A 22,789-nucleotide genomic window follows, 5' to 3' on the forward strand; every position below is an offset into this window, starting at 1 on the left:
GTGTGTCAGAGAGCAAAACTAGACAGAACATCACCGAACAGCCCTGCCTCCTTGGAAGCGCTGACCAGAACTGGACATCTTCTTGTCCTCAGCTCGGACATTGGGGACTGAGCAGGACTCTGCCAGAAGAGGAGCCCAAATTCCTCCAGCGTCAATCCTAGTGAAACTGGCACTCACTCCGATGCTGCAATTTCACCTGAAATATACACCCGGTTTGGGAGAAGAATTCGCCCAGTCAGTCCTGGGCTCGGGGCAGTAGCCCCCAGCTCAAAGCTCCTCTCAGCCCCCGCTCCAGGCAGGCATCCCAAAAACAACATGAACTCTTCTGCATTTTCTGGAAACATCTCAGTGACGGGATCGCGACATTTAGAGAAAAAAAAACCGCACACACAAGACAACGTCAGGCGGAGAAATGCAGAGAACGGACAGACGTGCAATTCTTTCTAATAAGAGTGAATAGAGAGAGAGGGGGCAATTCCGATCTGTCTCTGTACTTGGTGTGGGAAGCTGCGGAGAACCTGAGATCAAGGCAAAATTAGGTGGATCTGGGAATTCAGAAGGACATATTTTAAAGTGTGGAACTGGAATTTAAACAGAAATCATAAAAAAAATCACCAAGCGGTGGTTCGGACCATCTGTAATTCTAAATTAAGTAATATATGGAGGAAAAGCAGATATTCCTGCTGAAGCAAACTTGGTTTCCCTGGTGAATACCTGAACGGTAACCAGTGGAGTATTCGAGGCTCTTCCTTCCGGTGATTAACGCATGCTTATGTTGTGTTCATTGTGAATTGGACCAGAAGCCAGTCAGTGACTTGTTGAGGCACCAGGAGTTTCCAGCTTGTGGACCAGGCCAGAGATGTCCTCTAAAGTTTTCATTCTCCTCTTCCTTCAATCGGCCATTCAAGCGAGGTGAGTTATCGTGGTGTCTGTGCAGTGTGTTCGCCACCCACCTCAGCCTCCGCCCCCCACCCCTCTGTCTCTCTAATCGAACTTTCAATTCATATTGTTCAAAAGGTGATGGCTCTTGGACCCGGCTTCTCCAAGCTATTCCCTCCTCTCTCTGGGCTAGGGCACCACATTCCTCGACAGATCCCAGTTGCCGGGAATCAAACGTAAAGCAGGCTTGACAGCATTAAATGCTGCTCAACTTCAAGCGATGGAGCTTTTAAAGGAACAGGCCGCTCCAAAATATGCCAGTCAGTCAGTCTCCTTGGGATTGGTGGCGCGCGGGTTCAGTCTCCAGACTTTCACAGTGCAGGGTTTCTTTATCAATGTTTAACTCCATTGTTTTAAATGAAAATCAAGCTAATAACGGTATTGCTATGGTGAGAGGGGCACTGATTTGAAACCTTTGCCTTGAATGTCCTTTTCAGGTATTGCCACTTCCTGAGTGCGCAGCCTGTCCGAGCGTTTACAGATTTTGATAATCTTTCTGAAGATAAAATCACAGAATCATAGCATGGTGCAGAGACGGAGGAATTCAGCCCTCTTTGAAAGAGCTATCCAAATGGTCCAGGCCCTCTGCTCTTTCCCCTTGGCTCTGCATATCTGTCCCCTCCAATTATATATCCAGTACCCTTTTGAAAGTTATTATTGAATCTGGTTCCTCTTCTCTTTCAGGCTGTGCATTCCAGATTATTACAATTCACCCTGTATAACAAATTCTGCTTATCTCCCTGTTGGCTCTTTTTTCTGGTTAATCACCTTAAACCTGCGCCCATTGGCTACTGCCACTGACCTTTTGCCCAGAGAAAACAGTTTCTCTTCATTTACTCTATCAAAACACTCTCTGGTTTTGAACACCTCAGGTAAATCTCCCCTTTGACAATCTCTGCTCCTAGGGCTGCAGCCCCAGTTTCACTAGGAGAGTGGTGTAGTTTTTCTAAAGTGCAGCTTCCTCAATGTCAGTCCATATGTAAGCTCACTGCCCTGTGTTCAATCATTGGACAATGACCTCATTGGGCTGTGAGTTTTGTGAGGTTTGAGGCTCAAAAGTGTTGGATCCGGAATCATTTTTCTCTGTTAAGGAGGGGCTAGTGCAGGGCGGAAGCTTAAAGGTGCAGAGCACCCACCAGGGGTGGAAATGATCAGAACATTTCTCCTGAGGCCTTCAGCTGTTAGCTGAGACGCAGAGTGAGAGAGCATGTCAGTGATGCTTGGGGCTCAAGTGTGGCAGTTCCCCTCAGCATCCTGGGTGGACACCCAGTCTCCTGTTGCAGTTCCTATTTGTGTGGGAATGTGAGAGAATGTGTCTGTATGAGTGCACATGTTTGTGAGTGTGTGTCTGTGAGTCTACAAGTATAAATTTGTGACTGTGTTTGCATGTGTGATTGAGTGTATGTGTGTGTGTGTGTGTGTGTGTGTGTGTGTGTGTGAAGGCCAGGATCACAAACCTGAAACTGAGGTCATAGTTTACTGGGCAGCAGTGATCCCTTCACTCCTATACACTCCAGAGACTTGGAAAACCTGCAACAGGACCTCAAAGCACTGGAGAAGTATCACCAGCAAGGTCTTTGCAAGACCCTCCAAATCTAGTGGCAAAAAAGATGATTCAACAGCAACATCCTCTCCCAAGCCAACATTCCCAGCATCACTCAAAAGTAGCTTCATTGGGTGGGACATGTCAGTGGTATATCTGACACCAGACTCCTGAAGCAACTGCTCTACCCTGAACTCGGTCGTGACAGGAGGCTCCCATGAGGACAAAGGGAATGCATTAGGAATGTCTTCAAAGCATCCCTGAAGGTATTACACATCCCCACCCAATCATGGGATTGGTTTGTGACTGACCAAAATGGAGAAGGCTCATTCAAGAAGACACTGAGCACATTGAGAGGCTTCATTGGGAATGTGCAGAGGTGATGTTGAGGCATTGGAGGGGGCGCACAAACCTCTGAACAACTCATCTACCCAACCCTTCAAGTAACACCTGCCCCACATGTGACTGAGAATGCAGATTGCACACTGGTAGATGCCAGTGTTGTAGCTGCACAGGAACAGCTTGGCTAGGGGTGCAGCTAATTCTGGAGCACAAGTCTTCAGTTCCATTGCTGGAATTTTTTTTTTTCATTCTGTCGTGGAATGTGGGCATCACTGGCAGGGCCAGCCTTTGTTGTCCATCCCTAATTATCTCTGAATTGTGTGTCTGGCTGAGATATTTCAGAGGGCAATTAAGAATCAACCACATTACTGTGGTTCTGGAGTCACATATAGGCCAGACCAGGTAAGGATGGCAGATTTCCTTCCCTAAAGGACATTAGGGGACCAGATGAGTTTTTACAACAATCAATGATAGTTTCATGGTCATCATTATTGAGACTAGCTTTCAATTCCTGATTTATTAATTGAATATGAATTCCACCAGCTGCCATGTGAACCCATGTCCCCAGAGCATTAACATGGACCTCTGGATTACAAATCCATTGATATTACCACTAAGCCACCATCTCCCTATGTTGTCAGGGCCCATAGCCTTTGCACTATCCAGTGCCATCAGTCGTTTCCTGACGTCACATGGAGGGTGTCAAATTGGCTGAACATTGGCATCTGTGATGCTGGGGACCTCAGGAGGAGGTCAAGATGCACCATCCACTTGGCACTTGGCTGAAGATTATTGCAAATGCTTCAGTCTTATCTTTTGCACTGATGTGTTGGGCTGCTCCATGAGAGGAATAGTTTGAAGTGAGTGAGGGAGAGATGGATTGACAAGAATGTAAAGAGGGTAAGTTGGAAGCCAGAAGTGAGAACAAGACTGATGATCTGCTGAATGACTTATAGCAAAAAGGACAGTGCATATCAAAAATTAAATGCAGCACACCGCTTGGCTGGATCTGGTGACATTCCTCAGGTATAGGTTCTTCAATCTTGACTCCTCCATATTTTGATAGCCCTCAATAATCTTCCAAACTTTTCTCCCTCCAGATCTCATTTTGGTGGAACCTTTGCCCTGTCCCAGGATGAAGCTCATGTCTTACAAACATCTTGGCATTTTACCTGCCCTTGTAGGAATGAGGATTTCAGGCTTAAAGAATGTTAGAGCTGCTCCAGCAGGCACCTGGGAGTGTGAGGGGCTTACCACTTACCACTGGGTGTGGTACATCACACTGACCAACCTGCTCAGCCAGTTACACTACCAGTTCCCAATTACTTCTGAAATCTATCATTCTATGCTATTCCCCAAAGCAGTGCTAGAGCTGGATTGAGACCCTTCATATTTAGACCTCCTTAGCAGCGCCAGGGGACGTTCATCATCACAGTCTGAGCTGCATTTCAAACATGGGCTCAGAGGAGAAATCTGATCCAAATTGAATTGCTTCAAGGTTTGGAAAATTGACAACATAAAACTGCTCTGGTGATCTGAGCTTTGTGGTGATGCAAGACACTTGTGATCAGGGATTTGTGATCATGTGAAAGCCCTAGTGATCAGAGCTCACTGACAGTGAGCATCTCCTTGTTATTAGGATTCTATGATGGCACGAGAACCCTAGTGGGCAGAGGTCTATGATGGCCTGAGACATTTTTAATCAGAGCCCTTTCAGGCATGAGGCTACTTCTGATGGACTGAGGCAGTTTTAATCAGGACTCTTTAATATAGCAAGACAGTTATGATCAGGGCTTTTTGTTGATGCTTGCGATCAGTGCTCAGCGATGGTGTGAAATCCCTTAACCACAGGCTGATATTGCATGACTACTAGTGATTTAGCATTTTGTAGTGATCCAAGATGCTTGTGACTGGACTTTTCCTATGGTGCAGGATGTTTGGGATCAGGACTCCGTGAAGGTATGAGTCCCTTTTTGAACATTCACAGCAAAGGTTATCACAAGAAACAGAGATGGACTGCCAAAAATGACTGCCCTGATCACTAGGGTTCATATATAGTTACAGATTGATAAAGGTCTCACACCTTCATACAACTCTGATTATTAGGTGGTTGGCAGCATGGACATTGACATCACATGCCGTTAGACACCTAATATTCAGAGTTGTATGAAGGTGTGAGATCTTTATCAATCTGTAAATATAATCAACCCTAGTGATCAGGGCAGTCATTTTTGGCAGTTGATTTCTGCTTCTTGTGATAACTCTTGCTGTGAATGTGCAAGGCTGAGTACACTTGGCCCCATGTGGAGAAATCCCCCAATTCACTCATATCTCATAAAGCCACTGACTATTTAGCTTTAATCCTCAAGCCATTTCTTAGCTACTGGTTCAGCTCTATCCCAAACCCAGCATATGGCAGTTTATTTAGACATATTACTGCCATTTTAACACATTTCAAAAGAATTGTGCAGCAATCTTTATATCTATCTATCATGAAAATTGAAGAGTTCGTGGTGTTAAAATGTTATAGGGTAGAGCGAGAGAAGCTCTTGCATTTGGCACAGAATCAAAAACAAAGAATGTAACATTAAAATTAGAGCTAGGCCAGTCAGGAGCAAAAGCAAAAGTTTTTGCCTACAGGGATTGGTTCCTTAGACAGCACCTTCCAAACCCACGACTGCTACCATCTAGAAGGACAAGTGCAGCAGATACATGGGAACACCACTACCTGGAAGTTCCCCTCCAAGCCACTCACCATCCTGGCTTGGAAATATGTTGCCGTTCCTTCACCGTCACTAAGTCAAAATCCTGGAACTCCCTTCCTAACAGCACTGGGGGTGTACCAACACCATAGGGACTGCAACGGTTTAAGAAGGCAGCTCACCACCATCTTTTCAAGGGTAATTATGGATGGGCAATAAATGCTGGCCTAGCCAGGGATGTTCGCATCCCATAAATGAATAATCATTAAAAAAATTGTAATGCTGTACCAATACCACATCCCCCACTAGGGAAGCCTTGCTTTAGCAATGAGAGCCCACCCTTAATAATTGATGAAGGCTCTATTCCAATCACTCCACCATTGGCAGCCATACCTTTAGCTACCTGGGGCCCTAAGCTCTGTAATTCCTTCCCTAAACCTCTCCCATGTATTCCCATCTCTCTCTCTCCTCCGTTAAGATGCTCATTAAAACCAACTTTTTTTGATTAAGTTTTTGCTCCCATGACCTTATGTGGCTCAGCCAAATTTTTATTTGATAATGCTCTTAAGAATTACCTGGAAATGTCTTGGTGTGTTAAAAGGCGCTTCAAATACAAGTTGTTTTTGCTGTTGGTATAAACAGAGATGGAACTTGGGCTTGCAGTACAGGTCAGCCTGAATCTCATTCAGTGGTGGAGCACGCTGAAGAGGCAGAATGACCTCCTGTTCCTATGAAATAAAAGGAGATAGTTGGCCAGTTTAGCACTTTTAGATGCTGAGGGGTGGGTGTCAGTTGGGGGGTTAAAGTGCAATAGTCCTTTTTCTAGAAGAAATTAGAGGTTACCTTATATCCTGCACTCTTGAGGTTTAGTGAGGGAATTCTAGAGTTCAGGGGCCCAGGCAGCCAAAAGCATGGCAAGGCAATTTAGATCGATTTAGGTAATCGAAACAGAGTATGGCAGGAAGCGCTGTAGGGTTTACGATAATACTACATCAGTGAATAAGGTCCATGCAGGAAATAATGGTAAAAAATTCAAATTAAAGGATCTTTATCTGAGTACATGAAGCACTTGTAACAAGATAGACAAATTAGAGTCACAAATAGAGATAAATGAGTTTGATCCAGTATTTTTAAAGAGGTATGGTTGCAAGGTGGCCAAGGTTGGAAACAAAATATTCCAGGGTACTTGACATTTCACAAAAACAGGCAGAATAGAAAAGGTAGATCCGATAATAAAGAATGACATAAGGACAGTTGTAAGAAAGGAACTTGGGTTAGAGATCAGGAAGTAGAATCAGCATAGGTGGAGATTAAGAATAGCAATAGTCAGAAACACTAGTGAGAGTAATTTAAAAGCCTCTATTAGCAGCTTTTATGTTGGACAAGGAATAAGAAATAAATATTAGGGATTTTAACAAAAATACTGCACTAATCGGGGTGGGAAGGGTGGCAGGGGAATACTATAATCTTCATAACAATTGAACAAACAAAATTGGCAATGATAGTTTGGAGGATGAGTTCTTGGAATGCATTTGCGATAGTTTCCTAGAAGAATACACAATGGAACCAGCCAGACATAAGGCTATTTTAGATTTTGTATTGTGTAATGAAATAGGGTTAATCAATAATTTCATAGCAAAGGATGCTATGGGGAAGAGTGATCATAATAAAATAGAATTTCACATAAAGTTGGAGAGTGACATATTTAATCCAAGACAAAGCTCTGAAACTTAAATAAAGCCAATTACATAGGTATAAGGTGCAGGTTGTCTACAGTTGATTGGAAAATAGATATTGAGGTAGATAAGCAGTGATGAATAGAAAATAAGACAAATTTTTCAATGAAAATATACTTTCTGCTGGGCAACAAAAACTCCATGGGTGAAGAGGTCCTTCTGAAACTGTATAAAATAGGTACCAATAATCTGAGATTAAAAGGAGAAGCTTATAATGTTGTAAAGAATAATTGTAAGCCTAAGGTTGGGAGAGTTTCAGAAATCAGAAAAAGATAACAAAAAAACCGATAGAAAAGAAAAATAGAATATGAGAGTAAAGCAACCGTAAATATGAAGATGAAATGTAAGAGCATTTACAAGTATGTGAAAAGGAAGAGCTTAGCTAAAATAAGCATTTGTCTGTTAGAAATTGAGACGGGGGAAATGATAGATTTGGAGCAACGAAATAGCAGAGACGCTAAACAAATATTTATATCTGTCTTCATAGCAGAAGATACCAAAAGTCAGAGCAGAAATAATAAGGACCCAAGGATCTAATGAGAGTGAGGAACATCAAGTAATTAATATCAGTAGAGGAAAAGTAATAGAGAAACCAGTGGAACTAAAAACTGACAACTCTCCAGGACCTGACAACTTATATCCCAGAGTTCTAAAGGGGGTGGCTTCAGAGGTAGTGAATGCACTGATTATGATTTTGCTAAATTTGCTAGATTCTATAACAGTCATAGTGTATTAGAAGGCAGCAAATGTAACACTGCGATTCAGAAAAAGGACGGAGACAGCAAACAGGCCATTAGAGTGACATCAATCATTGTGAAAATGCTGGAGTATATTATTAAGGAGGTGTTAACAGACCACTTAGAAACCATCATATGATTAGACAGAGTCAACATGGTTTTGTGAAAGAGAAATTGTCTCTGACAAGTTTATTAGGATTTTTAGAGGATGTAGGTTACAGGATAGATAAAGTGGAATCAGTGGATGTTGTATATTTGGATTGCCAAAAGGCAATTGATCAGGTGCACAAAAAAGGTTATTACACAAGATAAGGGCTAATGGATTTGGGAGTATTATGTTAGCATGGATAGAGGATTGTTCAATAGGCAAAAAGCGGAGATTAGGGAATAAGGGGGTATTTTTGAATTGGCAAGCTATAACTAGGGGAGTGCCGCAAGGATTAGTGTTGGGATATTAGCTTTACAATGTAGATCAATGAGCTAGATCAAGGTACTGGTAGTAATCTCTTTAAGTTTGCTGATAGCATGAAGCTAGGTGACAATGTAAGCTGTGAGGAGGATATTAAAGGATAGAAACACGATAAAATGAGTCAACAATGAAGGCCAGAATTTCGCACAGATGGAGAGGCTCTCTGTCTTTGCAAAAATGGCAGTGGAGGGCCGGGTCTGGAAGTCTCACCCCTGAGCCCAGCCTCTGCCATTTTCGCAGGAAGGGAATTTGAGTGGGTTCTAAATTGCTCATCTGTGTTTCGGGATGCAACTGCATATGTTAAAGTGCAGTTATTTCAGTCAGATCTGACTTCGGTATGTTTAAATCATGCCATGATGTACACTTTAGACCAGGTAGGAGAAGGTCTAAAGCTTCCGGAGATCTTTGGAGAGGTAGGATACTCTTTTGAATGTGGTCCTGGGACACATCTGGGAGAGGCAAGGTACCCTTTGGAATTATTAATAGTAGACATGAGTGTGCATAAAAAGTGCGGTAACTCATTAGAGCTGTCAAGATAAGGTAAAAGTTAAGACTGAACATTCGTAACAACCTTCAGCCAGAAGTGCCAAGTGGATGATCCATCTCAGCCTCCTCCAGAGGTCCCCAGCATCACAGATGCCAGTCTTCATCCAATTCGACTCACTCCACATGATATCAAGAAATGACTGAAGGCACTGGACACTGCAAAGGTTATGGGCCCTGACAACATTCCAGAAATGGTACAGAAGACTTGTGCTCCAGAACCTACCGTGCCCCTAGCCAAGCTGTTCCAATACAGCTACAATACTGGCATCTACCCGGTTATATGGAAAGTTGCCCAGGTATGTCCTGTACACACAAAGCAGGACAAATCCAACCTGGCCAATTACCACCCCATAATTCTATTCTCCATCATCAGGAAAGTGATGGAAGGTGTCATCAACAGTGCTATCAACCAGCACATGCTTAGCAATAACCGGCTCACTGGTGCCCAGTTTGGGTTCCGCCAGGGCCACTCAGCTTCTAGCCTCATTACAGCCTTGGTTCAAAACTGGACTAAAGAGCTGAGCTCCCGAGGTGAGGTGAGAGTGACTGCCTTTTGACATCAAGGTAGCATTTGACCGAGTGTGGCATCAAGGTGCCCTAGCAAAACTATGGGAATCAGGGGGAAAACTCTCCACTGGCTAGAATTATACTGAGCACACAGTAAGATGGTTGTGGTTGCTGGAGGTCAAATATCTCAGTTCTAGGACATCACTGCAGGGGTTCCTCAGGGTAGTGTCCTCGGCCCAAGTTCAGCTGCTTCATCAGTGACCTTCCTTCCATCATAAGATCAGATGTGGAGATGTTCGCTGATGATTGCACAATGTTCAGTACCATTCGCAACTCCTCAGATACTGAAGCAGTCCATGTCCAAATGCAGCAAGACCTGGACAAAATCCAAGCTTGGGCTGACAAGTGGCAAGTAACATTCACGCCACACAAGTGCCAGACAATGACCACCTCCAACAAGAGAGAATCCAACCATCGCCCCTTGACATTCAATGGCATTACCAACCCTGAATCCCCCACTATCAACATCCTGGGGGTTACCATTGACCAGAAACTGAACTGGACTACCATATAAACACTGTGGCTATAAAAGCTGGTCAGAGGCTAGGAATCCTGTGGCGAGTAACTCACCTCCTGACTCCCCAAAGCCTGTCCCCCATCTACAAGGCAGAAGTCAGGAGTGTGATGGAATACTCTCCACTTGCCAGGATGAGTGCAGCTCCAAAAACACTCAAGAAACTTGACACTATCCAGGACAAAGCAGCCCACTTGATTGGCACCCCATCCACAAATGTTCACTTTCTCCACCACCAATGCGCAGTGGTAGCAGTGTGTATCATCTACACGATGCTCTGCAGGAATTTACCAAGGTTCCTTAGGCAGCACCTTTCAAATCCATGACTGCTACCATCTAGAAACACAAGGGCAGCAGACACATGGGATCACCACCACCTGGAAGTTCCCCTCCAAGTCACTCACCATCCTGACTAGGAAATATATTGTCGTTCCTTCACTGTCGCTGGGTCAAAATCCTGAAAGTCCCTCCCTAACAGCACTGTGGGTGTATCTACACCACAGGGACTGCACTGGTTCAAGAAGGCAGCTCACCACCACCTTCTCAAGGGCAGTTAAGGATGAGCAATAAATGCTGGTCAAACCAATGACGCCCACATCGCATGAATGAATAAAAAAAAGCTGCTGTCAAGTCAATAGATTTAAATCTCTCACAAAGCTGTTTGCAGGTTAAAAAAATTCCAATCTAGCTATTTTGCTCTGTATGTTGACATAAGGGTGAGGGTTATCATTCCAGGTTTACTGCTGCATGGCTGACTTTACAGCCTTTCATTATCATGGTGGGATGTCTGCCAGTTGACAGTTTGATTGACAGCTCCAAGTGGTTATAAACCCTTTGAAATGGGACCATGAATACAAATGCTTATTTTCACAAGGAATTAAAGGAAGGTAAATGAGTGAATGGGTTTTTAACCAAAGAGAGTATTTTTTTAAAGCAAACCTAAACACTTAAACATTTTATTTAATCTCATCATGTATCCTGAGGTCTGCCCAGGGTAGATACTGGGTGAATTGGCATGTAAGTGTAAGGGCAAAGGTGGGTGGGTGGAGGGTCACTTGTTGGCTTGACTATTATATTAAATACCTCGATTAGGTCACTTCTCAAACTCCTACACAAGTTTATTCCAATTTCTGTCCTAAATGCTTATCGGCCCAAAACAACATTTTTTTTATAACACCTTTGATGGAAATGTTCATGACACATCACAGGAAGATGTTAAAGCAAAATATGACACTGAGCCACATAAGGTGATATTATGGCAGGTGGCTAAAAGTTTGGTCGAAGAGATAGTTTTTAAGGAGTATGGTCAAGGAGGACAGTGAAGCAGAGAGGTGGAGAAGGATAGGAAGGGATCCCAGAGCTTGGGGCCTAGGCAACTGAAGGCTGAAGGCATAGCTGCCAATGTTGGTGCAATTAAAATCAGGGATTCTCAGGAAGCCAGAATTAGAAGAGTGCAGATACCTCAGAGGGTTGTGGGAGGAGATTATATAAATTAAGGAGGAGCAAGGCCATGGAGGGATTTTGAAAACACGGATGAGAATTTAAAAATTGAGACATTGGCTCTCAGTCAAACAATGTGATAGCTGAATGGGACTTGGTGTGGACTAAGACATGGGTAACAAAGTTTTGTCTAACTTCAAGTTTATGGAGTGTAGAATGTGGGAGGCTGGCTAGGAGTTTGTTGGCATAGTTGAGCCTAGAGGTAACAAAGACATGGATGAAGGTTTCAGAAGCAGATAAGCTAAGGCAGCATTGGATTCGGGTAATTTTATGGAGGTGGAAATGGGTGGTCTTGGTGATGGCTTGCATATGTAGTTGGAAAATTCTCCTGGGATTAAATATGACACCAAGACAGTGGACAGACTGTTACCTGGGAGAGGGATGGAGCCAGTATTTAGGAACACTGTTTGTAGTGGGGGCCAAAGACGATGGCTAAAATATTCCTAATATTTAACTGGAGGAAATTTCTGCTCATCCAATACTGAGTGTTAATAATTGAGAGACAGAGAAGAAGTTGAGAGAGGTTCTTGGGAGGTAGAGCTAGGCATTGTCAGTTTATGTGAAACTAATGCTGTGTTTTTGGATGATGTTGTGATGGGGCAACATGTAGATGAAAAATAGATGGGAGTCATAGATAGATCTTTGGAGGATGCCAAGGTAATCTCTCCTGATGAATTCTCCTGATGTCTCTGTCAATGTTTATCCATTCACCCAAAATGTTTAAAGTGATTGAATGATGTCTGCTTGTTGGGGTTTATATCTATCACATAGTGCACTTCAAAGTAATGCATTGATATTGCACCCTTTGAGATGTTTCTAGGAGACCTTATCAGTTGCTATGTAAAGACAAGCCCTTTTCCTTTGCTTCACTTTATTCCTTCCACCAGGGGCAGAGACAATACTGAGCCTTGCCATTCAGTAACTTGGTTAGCTCAAGGACTTGCTGGTAATATCAGGAAGGAAACAGAAGTGTGAGACCCATTTCAAGACAGTATTAGTACAATGATGAAATTATTCAAATGGCACAGACCACCAAATGTTTCCTGGAGGATCCAGTTGCAAGAAAATTTGAAGCAGTGATGACATTGGTATAGACAGTGTCATTCTCCTGGTGGAAGTTGATGGTTGGTGGCCAGTCATCAGTTGATGCATCTCCTCAGTAGCCTCCTTGGCGAAGGAGGTTTTTGAGTTACTTATGGTCAAAGAAGACCTCCTTGATCTGTGAACATTGTTGAGTGAGTATTTGTATGCACGAAAAAAAATCTACTGCATTGTCTTAGCTTAACAACCTCTACTTGAGCCTCTTCTGTCGTTCATCTTCCCTTTAAATCATGGAACAGGGATTCTTCATGGGCAAGATCCATGTTCCAGTCCAGCAGGGAGTGAGTGGGCAGGGAAGTCTCTGATAATCAGGTTAAGATTAGGTAGACAAGAATGGTACTCAGTGAGTGCAGTGCCACCTAGCTACATGATGGTATTGGTCTCACGGCACTGCCTCTCAGGGTGGCATCACATGAAAAAGGCCATTGAGGGAGCGGTAGTGAATTCTTCTTTGCCTGCAAGTCAATTAGTACTCTGGAGTCCTTCTGTGGGACTTGTCTTCCCCTGTTTAATAAGCTCCACCTGCTGGACTGGAACATGGATCTTGCCCATGAGGAATCCCTGTTCCATGATTTAAAGGGAAGATGAATGGCAGAAGAGGCTAAAGTGGAGGTTGTTAAGTTGAGACAATGCAGTAGGTGTTTTTTTCATGCATGCAAAACTCACTCACCAATGTTCACAGATCAAGGAGGTCTTCATTGACCATAAATAACTCAAAAAACTCCTTCACCAAGGAGGCTACTGAGCAGATGCATCAACTGATGACTGGTCACCAACCATCGACTTCCACCAGGAGAATGACACTGTCTATACCAAGGTCATCACTGCTTCGAATTTTCTTGCAACTGGATCCTCCAGGAAACATTTGGTGGCCTGTGCTATTTGAATAATTTCATCATTGTACTAATAATGTCTTGAAATGGGTCTCACACTTCTGTTTCTTCCTGATATTATCAGCAAGTCCTTGTACTTACCAAGTCACAGAATGGCAAGGGTCAGTATTGTCTCTGCCCCATATAGAGTGCCGGTGGAAGGAATAAGGTGAAATAAAGGAAAAGGGCTTGTGTTTATATAGCAACTGATAAGGTCTCCTAGAAACATCTCAAAGGGTGCAGTATCAACGCATTGCGTTGAAGTGCACTATGTGCTAGATACAAACTCCAGCAAGCAGACATCAATCAATCACTTTAAACATTTTGGGTGAATGGACGAACATTGACAGAGACATCAGGAGAATTCTCTGGTCTTGTTTGGAGACTGGCGCAGGACGGCACCATTCAATTGAACAGGCAGAATAGGGGTCTCAGTTTAACCTTTCATCCAAAGATTTCAGCATGAGAAGTTATTATTAAATCATAGATTTATAATAAATACATTTGTAATAAATGTGGGAGGCATGATTGGGAAATTTGCAGATGACACAAAAATTGGCTGTGTAGTTGATAGTGAAGAAGAAAGCTGTTGACTCCCGGATGATATCAATGGTTTGGCTGAGTGGATGGAGAAGTGGCAAATGAAGTTCAATCTGGAAAAGTGTGAGGTAATGCATTTGTGGAGGGCTAACAAATCAAGGGAATGATCAATAAACAGGAAGTTATTGAGAGGGATTGAGGATGTGAGAGACCTTGGAGTGTATGTCCACAGGTCTCTGAATGTGGCAGGACAGGTGGATAAGGTGGTAAAGAAAGCATATGGAACACTTTCCTTTATTGGGCGAGGCATTGAATACAAATGCAGGGATGTAATGATGGAACTGTATAAAATACTGGTTAGGCCACAGCTGGAATTTTGTGTACAGTTCTGTTCACCATATTACAGGGAGGACATAATTGCTCTGGGGAGAGTGCAGAGGAGATTTACAAGAATGTTGCCTGGGCTTGAAAATTGCAGCTATGAGGAGAGATTGGATAGACTAGTGTTGTTTTCCTTAGAACAGAGGAAGCTAAGGGGTGACCTAATTGAGGTGTACAAAATTATGAGGGGCCTGGATGAGGTAGACAGAAAAGACTTGTTTTCCCTAGTTGAGGGGTCAATTACCAGGGGTCATAGCTTTAAGGTGATTGGTAGAAGGATTAGAGGGGACATGAGGAAAAACTTGTTCATCCAGAGTGTGGTGGGTGTCTGGAATTCACTGTCTAAATTGGTGGTTGAGGCTGAAACACTCAACTCATTTAAAAGGTACCTGGACCTGCATCTGAAGTGCTGTAACCTGCAAGGCTACAGACGAGGCGCTGGAAAGTGGGATTAAAATAAGCAGCTAGTTTATTTTTTCTCTTTTTGGCTGGCACAGTACAATGGGCTGAATGGCTTCTTTCTGTACTGTAACTTTTCTATGGTTCTACAGTTTTAAAGAATGGGGCTCAAACCCACACCATCTAATGCAGAGATCAGAGCTAAGGTGCACTGACATGTCCAGTTACTCCACAGAAGAATCAGACTTCTAACTCACTATCCAAAAGCTAGAATAATCCTTCAGAATTTTGAGGGATTTTGATAGCATGGATCAGGAGAAACTTTTCATTGTTAGGAGGTTCAGTAACTAGAGGACACAGATTTAATATAATTGGCAAAAGACCCAGAGGGGAGATGTTTAAGCAGTGAGTTGTTTTACCTAGAATGTGTTACCTGAATGGGCTCAATGGGCTGGAGTTTACAGGCCACCTGTGGGCAGGAAAGCTGCCAGATGGACCATAAAACATGGTTCTATGCCATCGGTGGTGTCAGCTGCTGGCCTGCCCGCTTAGCAGGCAGCAGGAAGGCCTGCACTCAATGTGTAGCCCAGCAAGTTTGACCCTGTGGGCTGCTGGCCATTATGAGGGCTGGGGGAGTGGGGGGTGATGCCTCCTTTTTAGGTCCCCAGTGCCAATCAGAAGCCCCTCCCATACAGGTTTCCCACACTCTGTCTGACCCTACCCTTCCTGTCCTGTCCAGCATGTGGAAAGTCAAAGGTCAATGGAGACCCTTAAATGGTCAGCTAATGGATCTCATCCTGATGACACTGGGAGCCTAACGCCATTGAGGAGGCTGCCCAATAAAAGCTGGTGGCCTAACTGCAGGCCGGTGGCAGGGATGGCCTTCTGATTGAGTACTCGGTGGAGGGTGCCCTGCTGGCAAATGCCAATCCTGCTGAAAGATGTGCTCCCTCCACCCTCTACCCTCTATACAAACTCATCTTCATTCTGCAGTTTTTCCCATGTAGCTGGCCAGGCCGGCTGCAGTCCCAAAAGTGGCCACCACACCCGGTGGAGCTGCTAGGGCTGAAGAGCTTCAAATCTCTTGGAGGAGCGCTCTTCACCTTTAATGGGGTAGAGACCCTGATGGCAGGCAGATAACTACCTGATTGCTATTGAATTCCATCGGGGCTTCTGAAAATGGCTGCAGCATCTTTCCAAGCAGTGGATTGAGTTACCATCAAAGTATTAAATTCAGCATCTGTCTGGACAGGAGAACAGGGACACTTAATCCCAGCATTGGTCAAATCCCACAGCAGGGCAGTCTGTAAACCCAAGGCCCAGGGGAGCTGGAAGTCTGCTTTAGCTACAAAGAACAAGATGGATGAAGACTCTTGGACATGTGGTGAATGCCTTAGTAACATTGGAAAGAGGTTCAAGCTGCAGAGGTACATCAGTGCTGGGACTGAGTACAGTCAGGAAACAGTTAAAGACTATGAGAATGGAGATCAGCAAAGAGACTGCATAACTTGACATCTATTATTAATGATACAAATCACTGTTCTGAGCCCATACATTTTTATGACTCGAAACCTTAATAAACAGCAACAATGACAAAACAAATTAATGGATGAGAGACCCAATGACAGCAGTTATTAAAAAAACTTTCAGTTATGTTAAGCCCTGTGAGTGTTACTCTTAATAAAGCGTGACAACCAACAATTCCATATTTTGAAGCCAATTTTATTTTTTATTTCCAAGCTGTAACACACAAGACTATGGGAAATGCTTTCAACATCCACAGCCAGATCCCAGCTGGCATCTGATTTCCGAACCTTTTTGTTTGCTTATTGCTTCATATGAAAATGAGTCGCAGGCCCTAGACATGAAGGTACATGGAGAGATACATCACAAGGAGTTATTTTCTCATTGCCAGTTGTGAACACAGACAAGTTCCCAATTCTAGTTCAGAATCGAACTATAATGCCTGTTGTTTTGTGATTGGGCCTTTGGTGTAGCCATCCAGCTGTAGTTCTGGGGATAGATTCTGCCTGTGCTGTTTCAAGAAGCCAGGTGAATAGGCGGAGAGTGAATCACAGGATCAGGAGGGTTAGGGTTGCATCCATTCCTGTCAGTATTCAGTTCCGCATTTTGTGTGAGAAAGCTTGCCACCATTGAGGCCCCGAGCAGGATGTGAATGATTCCCCCGTATGATTCTGTGGACCAACCTGAGTTGGTCTTGGAATGGGGAGTTACGTGGGCTGACAGAGCCCTTATCATTCCACAGATTTTGTCTATCTGCTGCAATGTTTATTTTAGTTACCAGTCTAGTGAACTGATTTTATCAGTCACTATTCCATGTTTCTCAAATTTCTATTTGTTTGGTTTTTAAGAACTGTTTCTGAGGCCCTTATTTTTATTTTGCTCCTTTAGTCTCCATGGTCTTGCCCCTCCCTATCCCAATCAACCTCTTCAGCTCTACAACCCTCTAAGATCTCTTTGTTATAAACATACAAAACATTTGCTTGTTTCCACCAAAGCCCTATTGCAACTATTGGCATCATCTCGCTTCTTCTCTGGTTTACTTCAAGCCTCCCTCAGCCCGCTTCTCAATGTTACTCACCTATCCAATTTTTCTTTCTCTTCTTCAGTTCTTACCCTTAATTCCTCCCTCAACTGCTGCCAGGACAAGGCTGTCAGGCCTTTGAGTCCAACTCTCATGCCCACAGAGTGCAATAGTTCACACTGGTGACTGCATGTTGATGTTTTTGGACTTCTTATGCACTACTTATGTCACTGCTCATGTAAAACTATTGGACAGGAAAACACCCACTGGTCCATCAAGCCATTCGCACATTGTGATGGGTAAACCCTATAGCTTTTGGGTTCCAGGAGTTCACGGGTTTTCCTGACAGGGCGAGGCACAGTCCCCAGGCTGAGGTGGTACAATATATTAAAAGATATGCACAGGAGATCAGCAGACGCCAGATCTTACCTTCCCACCAGTGACTGGGGAAGTAGTTCAGTTGCTGGAAATCCTGCAGCTAACTTGTCAGGTAGGAATGGCACTTCTAACAGTTGCCAAAGCCAATACTGTCTGCAATTAATAGAGGACTATCAATAACAACACTGCTTATGTCCCCATCAGCTCTGACAAATGAAAGAACTTACATTTATAAAGTGCCTTTCATAACCTCAGAATTCCCCAAAACATCTTGTTAGCCAATAAAGTTCTTTTGAAGCAAAGTCACTGTTCTAAAGTAAGGAATGTGTACAGCAAGCAGCAATGAGTGGATCATCTGCTTTAGAGATGGCTGTTGAGGGCAAATATTGGCCAGGCACCATGGAGAATACCCTTTCCCTTATTTGGATAGTGTCACCTGGGATAGCAGACAACACCTTGGTTTAATATCTCATCTGACAGACGGCATCTCTGACAGTGTAGGACTCCCTCAGTATGTGTGCGGGAGTATCAGCTTGGATTATATACTCCAGTCGCTGGAGTGAGATTTGAATCCACGGCCTCCAAAGTGAGAAGGGAAGCGTTTCCCACTGAGCCAGGGCTAAAACTCTCTTGGGCCTCTCATAATAAGAGACTGTTAACAGAAATAGATAGTGAGAGAGAGAGAGAGAGAGAGTGCAATGCTGCTGGGCTGTGAGACTCTTCCTGATCTTTCACTCCAAATACCTGGATCATAACCGGATACCAGGCTTCCTCAGCTGAGCTGCGAAGAGGGCCAACAATGTTTTAGAAAATTTAGAGTTTGTGAGGTTGGTCCCACCTGAACGTCCAATTTATTGATTTAAACACATTTCAGAATCGTTCTTGTTGGTCCCTGACAAAGGATAGAATGTACTTCTGTGCTTTAATTAAAGCTCAGTGTGAAGCTGAATCATCTCATCAAACAGTTAGAAATGATTTGCTAAGTTATTCACTGTTAATTTGCACAGAATAAAAAATAGTTTTCCTTCCTTTTCAAGGCTTCATTCTTTCTTGTTTCCTATCATGTTACTTGCAGCAATTTGGAAAATATCAGGTTCAAGGAGGAGTGTGATACTTACAGTCTCAAAGTCTGCTTTTATATTTGCTCACAGGATATGGGCATCACTGGTTAGGCCAGCATTTATTGCCCATCCCTCATTGACCTTGTGAAGGTGGTGGTGAGCTGCCTTCTTATCCTACCCTTGTCCTTCTAGGTGGTAGAGGTCGTGGGTTTGGAATGTGCTGTCAAAGGACCCTTGGTGAATTCCTGCAATGCAAATTGTGGATGGTGCGCACTGCTGCCACCATGCATCAGCGGTGAAAAAAATGAATGTTTAAGATGGTGGATGGAGTGCTGGTCAGTTGGGCTGCTTTGTCCTGGAAGGTATCAACATGATTGAGGTCAGACAACACTTTGCTGCCCATCTCAACTTGCACAAAGTTCTTTTCCCCATCACTTCTGTGCTCACTAACCTATATGGGTTGCAGTCAAGCAATGGTTTGATTTTAAAATTCTCATCCTTGTGGCCTCGCCCCTCCCTATCTCTACAATCTCCTCCAGCCCTACAACCCTCTGAGATATCTGCACTTCTCTGATTCTGGCCTCTTGTGTATCCCCGGTTTTAATCTCTCCATCATTAGTGCCCCGGTCTTCAGTATCAGCCCCGGGATCGGGAATTCCCTCCATACACATCTCCGCCTCTCTAATTCATTTTGCTCCTTGAAGACATTTCTTAAAACCTACTTCTTTGACCAAGCTTTTGTTCAACTGATATAATATCCCCTTATGTTGATCCATGTCATACTTTGTAATGCCCCTGTGAAGTACCTTGGGATATTTGATTACAATATAGCTGCTATAATAAATATGTTGTTGTTATTGTTGGAGCTGCACTCATCCAGGCAAAAGGGGAATATTCCATCACACTCCTGACTTGTGCCTTGTGAATGGTGGACAGGGAATCGGGGATGAGTTACTCGCCACAGAATTCCCAGAAAATGCCTATCCAGTTCAGTTTCTAGTAAATGGTAAATGCCAGGATGTTGATGGTGGGGGATTCAGTGATGGTAATGCCATTGAATGTCAAGGGGCGATGGTTGGATTATCTCTTGTTGGAGATGGTCATTGCCTGGCACTTGTGTGGCACGAATGTTACTTACCACTTTTCAGCCTAAGCCTGGATATTGCCCAGGTCTTGCTGCATTTGGACATGGACTGCTTCAGTGTCTGAGGAGTTGCGAATGGTGCTGAACATTGTGCAATCATCAGCGAACATCCCCACTTCTGACCTTATGATGGAAGGAAGGTCATTGATGAAACAGCTGAAGATGGTTGAGCCAAGGACATTACCCTGAGGAACTCTTGCGGTGATGTCCTGGAGCTAAGATGACTGACCTTCAACAACCACAACCATCTTCCTTTGTGCTAGGTATGACTCCAACCAGTGGAGAGTTTTCCCCCTGATTCCTATTGATTCCAGTTTAGTGAGGGATTGCGATGCCACACTCAGTCAAATGCTGCTTTGATGTCAAGGGCAATCACTCTCATCACACCCCTAGAATTCAGCTTTTGTGTTCATGTTTGGATCAAGGCTGTATTGATGCCTGGAGCCAAGTGGTGCTGGCAGAGCCCAAACTGAGCTTCAGTGAGCAGGTTAATGCTGAGTAAGTGCAGCTTGATAGCACTGTCAGATGCATTGAGAGTAGACTGATGGGATGGTAATTGGCCGGGTTGGATTTGTCCTGCTTTTTGTGTACAGGACACACTTGGACAGTTTTCCACATAGCTGGGTATATGCCAATGTTGTAGCTGTACTGGGACAGCTTGGCTAGGGGCGCAGCAAGTTCTGGGGCACAAGCCTTCAGTAACATTGCTGGAGTATTGTCAGGGCCTTTGCAACATCCAGTGTCTTCAGCGTCTGTTGAAATCACATGGAGCGAATCAAATTGGTTGGAGACTGGGACCTCAGGAGCAGGCTGAGATGGATTATCCACTCGGCACTTCTGGCTGATGATGTAATATGATGCTTATTATATGTTATACATAATATCAGTACATAGTCCTAGAAATTCCATCATATGACTTCTTGGCTCCAATAGCCCCACCCTGTAAACCATCATTTGATTCCACCAGCAATATTTTTAGGACCAATAGACTTTTCAAAGCAAATGAAATAAATATACAATTGTTTTTCCAGGCCCCCTGTCTTTTCTTGCTGGTGTTACTTACAGCAGTGTCTATGAGATTAACAATTAGATCTTTAGACAATCCTGAAGTGTTGGCAACCCACTCATACTGTGAAGGCAGCAGTGAAATATTCTAGCACTCACAAGGAGATTTCTGGTTCTTGTCCAGTTGCTTTGAAATCTGATTGTCCATAGAAACATAGAAACATAGAAATTAGGAGCAGGAATAGGCCATTTGGATCTTTGAGCCTGCTCCGCCATTCATTATGATCATGGATGATCATCCAACTCAATCGCCTGCTCCCTTTGATCTGTTTTGCCCCAACAGCTATATCTAACTCCTTCTTAAAAGCATATAATGTTTTGGTCTCAACTAATTTCTGTGTTAACGAATTCCATAGGCTCACCACTCCCTGGGTGAAGAAATTTCTCCTCATCATAGTCCTAAATGGTCTACCTCATATCCTCAGGCTGTGACCCCTGGCTCTGGACTCCCCCACCATCGGGAACATACTTCCTGCATCTGCCCTGTCTAGTCCTGATAGAATTTTATAGGTTTCTGTGAGATCCCCCCTCATTCTTCTGAACTCCAGCGAATATAATCCTAATCGACTCAATCTCTCCTCACGTGTCAGTCCTGCTATCCCAGGAATCAGTCTGGTAAACCTTCGCTGCACTCCCTCTATAGCAAGTACATCCTTTTCTGATAATGAGACCAAAACTGCACACGATATCCCAGGTGTGGTCTCACCAAGGCCCTGTACAATTGCAGCAAGACAACCCTGTTCCAGTACTCGAATCCCCTGGCTATGAAGGCCAACATAACTTTTGCCTTCTTTACCGCCTGCTGCACCTGCATGCTTACCTTCAGTGACTGGTGTACGCGGACACCCAGGTCTCATTGCACCTTCCGCTATCTCAATTTATAGCCATTCAGATAATAATCTGCCTTCCTGTTTATGCTACCAAAATGGATAACCTCACATTTATCCACATTATACTGCATCTGCCATGCATTTGCCCACTCACTCAGCCTGCCCAAATCACACTGAAGCATCTCTGCATCCTCCTCACAGCTCACCCTCCCAACCAGCTTGGTGTCATCTGCAAATTTGGAGATATTACATTTAATTTCCTCATCTAAATCATTAATAACTATTGTGAATAACTGGGGTCCCAGCACCGAAACCTGTGGTACCCCACTAGTCACTGCCTGTCATTCCAAAAAAGACCCATTTATTCCTACTCTTTGTTTCCTGTCTGCCAACCAGTTTTCTGTCAATCTCAAAATACTACACCTAATTGCATGCACTTTAATTTTAACTTAAAAGTTCATTTCTTCAAAACTTCCTTTTGGATTTGAGCACTGAACTCATCAAGTTAAAAAAAAAACAGGGCAAGTGACTGCCTATCTATCTCCTTTATCTGATAAGTATGAGGCAGTAATTTGCACTGGATGGAGAGGAATTGGTGGTTCCAGATGGTGAGGAGTTGGTGATTTCTGGGTGGAGAGGAGTTGGTGATTTTCTGGTGGAGAGGAGCTGGTGATTTCCGGGTGGAAAGAAGTTGGTGATTTCCAGGTGGAGAGGAGTTGGTGATGTCCGGGTGAAGAGGATTTAGTGATTTCCGGGTGGTGAGGAGTTGGTGATGTCTGGGTGGAGAGGAGTTGGGGTTTCTGGGTGGAGAGGAGTTGGTTATTTCAGGGTGGAAAGGAGCTGGTAATTTCCAGGTGGAGAGGAATTGTTAATTTCCG

At 43.8% G+C, this 22,789-nt stretch overlaps 1 protein-coding gene across 2 annotated transcripts in view; it reads left to right on the plus strand.

Annotated features, from left to right (window-relative positions):
- The first annotated feature begins 592 nt into the window (after window positions 1–592).
- Window positions 593–22,789, plus strand: part of LOC121282102 (gamma-aminobutyric acid receptor subunit gamma-4-like) — an 885,955-nt gene continuing 863,758 nt past the window's right edge. For both annotated transcript variants that reach the window (XM_041195567.1, XM_041195568.1), the window contains exon 1: window positions 593–912. In XM_041195567.1, coding sequence (XP_041051501.1) covers window positions 860–912 — 53 coding nt within the window. In that variant the 5' untranslated portion in view covers window positions 593–859. The remainder of the gene's footprint in view (window positions 913–22,789) is intronic.

Source organism: Carcharodon carcharias, chromosome 9 (assembly GCF_017639515.1).
Source record: "Carcharodon carcharias isolate sCarCar2 chromosome 9, sCarCar2.pri, whole genome shotgun sequence".
Taxonomy (NCBI): Eukaryota; Metazoa; Chordata; class Chondrichthyes; order Lamniformes; family Lamnidae; genus Carcharodon; species Carcharodon carcharias.